The sequence below is a fragment of the Pterocles gutturalis genome, unplaced genomic scaffold (assembly GCF_000699245.1).
Source record: "Pterocles gutturalis isolate BGI_N339 unplaced genomic scaffold, ASM69924v1 scaffold6393, whole genome shotgun sequence".
Lineage (NCBI taxonomy): Eukaryota > Metazoa > Chordata > Aves > Pterocliformes > Pteroclidae > Pterocles > Pterocles gutturalis.
In genome coordinates, this window is record NW_010122854.1 from 8,952 (window position 1) to 15,289 (window position 6,338).

Consider the following 6,338-nt stretch of genomic DNA (forward strand, 5'->3'; position numbering starts at 1 on the left):
GGTGTCTTGTCTTGTGAGCCGCAGTAGTTATTTGGGCATGCTGGGGCAAACCAGCTTGGAGCAGGGATGCAGAGCTCCTTCTGCTGGGCTGAGGGCTCGGTTCTTCCACGCTGCCAAAGTCATGACCAGAACCTGGGGGTACAGGAAGGGGTGAGTACTGAGCTCTGGAGACACAGCAGTGAGCAGGATCCTCACCCCTGCGAAGCCGCTGCCAATCTGGAGTGAACACGGGGTGTTCCCCTTGGTGACAGAGAGGGGAGCAAGCCAGGCGTGCTTGTCTTGGTGTTGACAGATACAGCCTGGAAGGGTTCTGGAGACGAAGTTAGAGGCAGAACATAGATCTATAAAATGCCAGTGTGTGTTCTTTACAGCAGAGTGGCTTGGGTGTATGCTTTTTCCTTCACCTGGAATTGTATGGGTCTAACAAAGAGACTCAATAATTCAGGATTTTTGGACTAGAATTATATTTGTTCCTTGCAGATTTAACTAAACAAGACTAATCAACTGAAGTTAGCTTGTTTGGTCTTAATAACAACATTTTAGAAAAGTTGGTGTTTAAACCTTAACCTGCGCCACAGAAGCTTGAATAAAATAAGAGTTTTCATGTGTTTTTAAAACAATTAAAAGGTACTAAAGAAGAAGGTAGCAAATCAAACCAGATAGCTGCTTATGGTCATCAGTTATCATCTTAATTCTGACTCATGAGAATGGCTGCACTGGTCCTGTGAAAGGTTCACGTAGCCCAGTAACCTGTCCCGATGGTACCTGTTGGCAGGCGAATTGAAGAACAGGACAAATAGGCAGCAGCTATACTTTCTCAGACACCGGCTGTCTGTGGTTCTGACCTACTGAGCAGAGTTTTTCCTCATTTTTTTTTTCCAAAGGGACCATCCAAGTTGTGGCTGCTGCTATAGAAGCACTGTGTGTCATCCCTAGGACAGATGGCACAATGCTACCGGGGCACAGTGCAGAGCATCCACATTTTTCAGTGTTTTTAGCAGTGATCTGAAAGGGAAAAAAGTATTTTCTGAGAAAATAAGGCTGTCCAAGTTAGTTCTGCGGAAAAGTCTAGATTGCATTGAAAAGTCCCTGAAATTAATATCTCGCAGTGTAGTTCTCAAAGTTAACAGTGGGACAGTGATGGAGTAAAAGCAACCCCCAGCTAAGTAATTAGTGTAATTACTGCTGGTTAGTGTCACAAAAGGTGGAACAAGAATAGATGAACGCATGCCTTTGTTCTGCACTCTAGGCTTTAAAAAGATGCTGGTGAGTTGGAAGAGGTTGCATAATAGCTGTGAGAAGGGTGAGGTGGAGATGTCCCACCTGAGGCTAGAGCCATTCATTCTGCTCTTCCTTACTCTAAGCAAAGATTGGGCAACACCTCTTATCAGAGTTCAGAGCTGTGGAGTTGAGAGCCGTGGCGGCAATAATAAACGCAAGATGTAATCTCACCTGGAGTTCTTTGGGATTGGTGAATCCCAGGAAGGGCATGGGAACACTGGGATGACAGCCGGCATGAGGGACGGGAGCTGGAAAATTCCTGCAGCTTGTGCAGCAGCACAGAGAGCTGTGCTGGCTGCTGCTGTGACACGAGAGGATCTCGGCTGCAGACCGGTCCCCGATCTGGCAAACAAGGGCCACGGGTACGTGTCCAAAGGTGGCTGTAACTGCGCTGGAGGTCACAGGCAGGAGGGCAGGATTTGTGAAATGGAAAATACATACCTGCTTTATCCATCTGCTATCTCAGCCTCGGCTCAAGCCTGTCCTGCGCTGGCGGGGGGTCAGACCGCGCTGCAGTCGGGGCAGGCATGTGTCCTGGGGGCCGGTTCCCGACAGACAGCCACGGGCTGGGGCAGGGGCGTTCTGGGCTGTTTCTGGTGCACAAAACTGAAACTATTTCCAGATAAACGATGAGAATGGCCCCTTAGCTGCTGGGGTGGTCCTTTCTGTGAAAGAAGGGGCCCAGAGCCTCTACACCATCACTCCTGCTTGTAACCTGACGGTGAGGTTGTCTCTGACCGCGGGAGCCAGCAGTGACAGGTATCAGTCCCGTGCAGGGCCGGGGGCTCCCTGCTGCTGTGCTGTGAGTCCATCCATAGGCTGCAGAAGGAGCACAAGGAGGGGGGAGCCAAGCCCAGCACACAGCTTCCAGGTGGGCAGCCTCCAGCGCCTGCATCCGGGGGAGCAGATGCTAATGGTTCAAATTTGGCCATACTGCTCAGGAGACAAGCTTCCGCCCTCGCTGTATAGCGCGTCCCTGTGCTTCATGTTGAGCGCCCCGTCACTGCTCCTTGCCCACCAAAGGTCTCCCTTCTAACTAAACGTGCTGTCAGAAAAACAAGAAAACAAAATAACTGCCGGTGCCAGACACCGCTGCAGCTGGGGAGAGATGCAAGGGCCACGAGCTCCTTGAGATGAGAGAGCCTTTGTGTGCAGTGACCAGGGGAAGAGGTGAAACGGTTCCAGCCGCAGCGATCTCAGCTGTTTGTGGCCGCGTACATCAGTGGCGGGTGGAAGGTGCAGCAGAGGGGAGCCCCGTGCTGTTCCCGCTCCGTGCAGGGTCTCACACAACAGAAGCGGCGTGTTGCCTGCTCCTGCCCCCAGCACGAGCCCGGCACTGGCGTCTCTCGGTGGTGGTAGATATCACACAACACGCCACCCCGTACTGTCACTGCCCGAGCCCCTTCCCCTTCACAAAGGCGCAGACGTGACCGTTCCACACCGTCCCACTGTCCCACTGGTGTGTCAGTGCGTGGGAGCGAGGAGCCGTTCTGTGACACCCAGACCCTGTCACTGTGACGTTGGTTTGCACTCGGGGAGGGTGACTGGGTGCCTCCCCACAAGGACAGGCATGGAATAAAACCAAATTCAGCGGAACGCTGTTGGCCATACAAGCGCTAGTGTTGCCTGAGCGGTGGGTCTCCCAGACTCAGTCCTCAGCAGATGTGATGTGCTGAGGATCCGCAGGTATAACATGTCCCTGAGCTGTGCGTGGCAGCAGGGACACCAGCATCCCCCCCACAGGCACATGCTGGTGTTATCCTTTTATGAAACGTCTGTTGGGGTGCCTGCCAAGAGAGAGGCTCCCTTCTCTACCCCAAGGACAGACAACTTCTCCTGTTTTGTTCACTTCTCTACTGTGTTGCTACACCTTTTTTTTTCCCCTGGCTTAGCTTAATTCCTGCATCATAATTGCCACCACTGGTGCGATCACAGGTTTCCAGGGTGGATCAGACACATGCTCAGGGCTCAGCCCTCCGCTGCTCCTGTCCCCTGAGCTCTGCTGCGTGCGGCGGGCAGGGACAGGGGAGGAACGCTGGCTGTCGGGGTGTGTGTAACGCTGTCGTTCAGTTGCTAGCCCAGCGTTCCCTCCGGTCACCGTGTCTCCACTGGCTGTGTTAGCTGTTTGTAGCACAGGAGGGGTTCTGCCCGTTTGATCGTGGAACCAATGCCTTGAGTGCTCCGATTTACAGCCCTCCACCCAAGCAGGACCCTCCTCTCCCCAGAACCCGGGATGGACAGAGCTGGGAACAGCTCTTCTCTGTCACCGCTGCCCCGCACCCGTGCAGCACTGCTGCTCTCGCCCCTTCTTGCCCGTGTTACCCTCAAACTTTTTCCCAGGTGTGAAGGTTTAATTCAATCAGCTCCTTCAATCAGTCCTCTCGGGCCAGCTGCCCTGCAGGTACCGCAGCGGGACCATCAGCTGCAGCTGTGTGCTCGTCCGGCTGCCGGGTGGCTGCAAAGCTCCTGCCGTTGCCATATCCCCCCCCCGGCCCTGGCTGCTCCCTGGGGCTGAGATGGGTGCTGATGGGGGGAAGAAGAGTGGCTGTGCTCCCTCTCCTGATGACAGGAAAGCTAAGAGGAAGCCCAAGAGAAAGGAAACCTACTCAGTCTATATCTACAAAGTACTGAAGCAGGTGAGGAAATATTTATTTTCTGCTGGAAGCTGCTTTGTGGGTGACTTCTGCCGCTGTGTGTCAACCTGATAAAGGGGAAGGAAGGAAAATCTGATTTTTAATGAGGTGGGAAGAGGGGTGTGTGGGTGCAGGAGGGCCCTGGCTGGGTCTCAGGGGGTGTGGGGGGAAATGCGTGGGGCAGGAGATGGATCCGCATCAGGAAGTGTTTCCCAGAGAGAATGAGCTCCAGTGTGGCTCTGCCTGAAGAGATAGTTCAGCTGGAGCTGGCAGGCAAGGACAGCTGCTGCTGGCCCTGGGAGTAAATACTAACATGTTTCTGGTTATCTCTGCTGGGGAGATGAGAAGAAGAGTTCTGAGATGTGTCTGGGAGCTGTCTGAGCCTCGGTCATCCACCGGAGCCTGTGGGCAGGATGGGGAGCACAGGGCCTCCCCCCTTCGGGGCTGGTTTTCCCCAGGGATTGTGTAGAGTCTCGTGCCAGTGCCCCCCAAAGCCACTGAGGGGTCGTGGGGGCTCTGCTCGGCCTCATGCGAGTGGCACAGGACCCCAGACCCTCAGGGTGGGAGCTGTGGGTCCCTTTGGGGTCAGGGTGCTGCCATGGGGGGAGAGGGTCCCTCGCTCCCCGCAGGGTGATGGTGCCTGGTCCCCCCCCGGCAGGTACACCCCGACACTGGCATCTCCTCCAAGGCCATGAGCATCATGAACTCCTTCGTCAACGACATCTTTGAGCGGCTGGCCTCTGAGGCCTCGCGCCTGGCGCAGTACAACCACCGCTCCACCATCACCAGCCGCGAGGTGCAGACGGCCGTCCGCCTCCTGCTGCCTGGCGAGCTGGCCAAGCACGCCGTCTCCGAGGGCACCAAGGCCGTCACCAAGTACACCAGCAGCAAGTGACTGCCTGCGCCCCAATAAAGCCCCACTGCAGTCACCACGCCTCGTTTGTCATGGCGCCATGGGGTTGAGGTGGCCACCCCTCGCAGACGTGGTGGGGACTCCTTTTGGGCTGGGTGGAGGGCTCATGGGGGGCAAGCTTGATACCAACTTGGCTTTGAGCAACCTGGGCTGGCAGGAGGTGTCTCTGCCCATGGCAGAGGATGGTCTCCAAGGTCCCTTCCAACCCCAACCATTCTGCAGGATGTGCAGCCGGACTTTCTGTGGGATGGAGAGCTCGAACATCTTGGGATTGCAGTTCTGCGGCTGCCCTGGAGGTGGTTCTCTCTGACTGGTGCCAAACACTTGGCTGCTGCACGGGCAGGACGTGGGGCTGACCAGCTCTCTGCAGGCTGCCTGTGGATGGTCCAGCTTCCCCTGTGGTGCCCTGGTTCTCTCGGCCATGCCGTGTGGGTGAGGGGCTGGTTTATGATGAGGTAAGCAGCTGTCTCCTGGAAGCGTCTGGGAGAGCATTTGGCACTGGGTGAGCCCAAGAGGAGCGAGGCTCTAGTGGTGCAGGTGCCTGATTCTCCAACGCTGCGATTTGTGCATCCTGCTTCATGTCTTCCCCACCTCCTGTATCGCCCCGAAAGGCTAGAGGAATGGAGTTGGTGACTGGCCTCATATCCCTCTTGCTACATCGCTGCGTTTTCTCGCAGAGCCGGAAGGGCAGCCTGCAACCCAGGTGCACCAGACTCGATGGGCAGAAGGAGGGGGTTGCTCTTGGGATGGTGAGTTCTGCGCTGAACCTGCCTTTATGCATTTCCCAAATGGGGGCAGGTTCGTCATTCACTGCACAGGGGTCATGCTGCGTGTACATCCCCACAGAGCTGCCCTGGTGCACCTGTACCGGGTGTCACACGCAGTCGTCCCTTCCTGAGCGATCGCTCTGCACGCGGAGCACAGGTCAGCTTTTGCAAGGACGGCTCTGCAGCTCAGCCTCGTCCAGGACTCGTGGCTCCGTGCCCTGATGTGCCATGATGCTCTGGTGGATCCGGCGAGATCTGAAGGTTGCTTTGGGAGGAGGGGGTAGACTCTGCCGACCAGAAGGGATTCACAAAACATTGGTCACTGCGACCAGAGTGACCTGGGAGCACTCGGGTTACAGTAAAAAGCAAACCTTAACTCAGAGCCCATGCAGACACTCTCCTAAAGTGTTCTGGGACTGCCTGGGTCCGTGTGAGTCTCTTTCCAGGTCTGCCTGTGTCCCTGCAAGTCTCCCACTGAGCTCTTGGTGCTGCAGCACTGTCGTGTTGCATCTCTCTGGCTCCGTGTCTACATCCATCTCATTTGTTCTTGCCAAGCTACACATGCCCATGCATGAAATTAAGCAACTTCTTTTTTTTTTTTTTTTTTTTTTTTTTTTTTTTTTTTTTGCCTTGGTCCACTCTTCAAACCCCTCAAAAAGAACACTACAGGGTGACAGACTGAATCAAAGTCTTCATAAAAACACCAGTAATGCTGATGTGCTCTGTTTTCCTTTTTGCAAGAGA

The 6,338-nt window shown here is 55.1% G+C and overlaps 1 protein-coding gene across 1 annotated transcript; it reads left to right on the forward strand.

Annotated features, from left to right (window-relative positions):
- The first annotated feature begins 1,515 nt into the window (after positions 1-1,515).
- LOC104464833 (histone H2B, gonadal-like) lies at positions 1,516-4,809 on the forward strand. Its single transcript, XM_010077672.1, has 3 exons — positions 1,516-1,643; positions 3,683-3,917; positions 4,573-4,809. Exons 1-3 carry the CDS (start codon positions 1,516-1,518, stop codon positions 4,807-4,809), a joined length of 600 nt encoding a protein of 199 aa, XP_010075974.1.
- Positions 4,810-6,338: the final 1,529 nt, after the last annotated feature.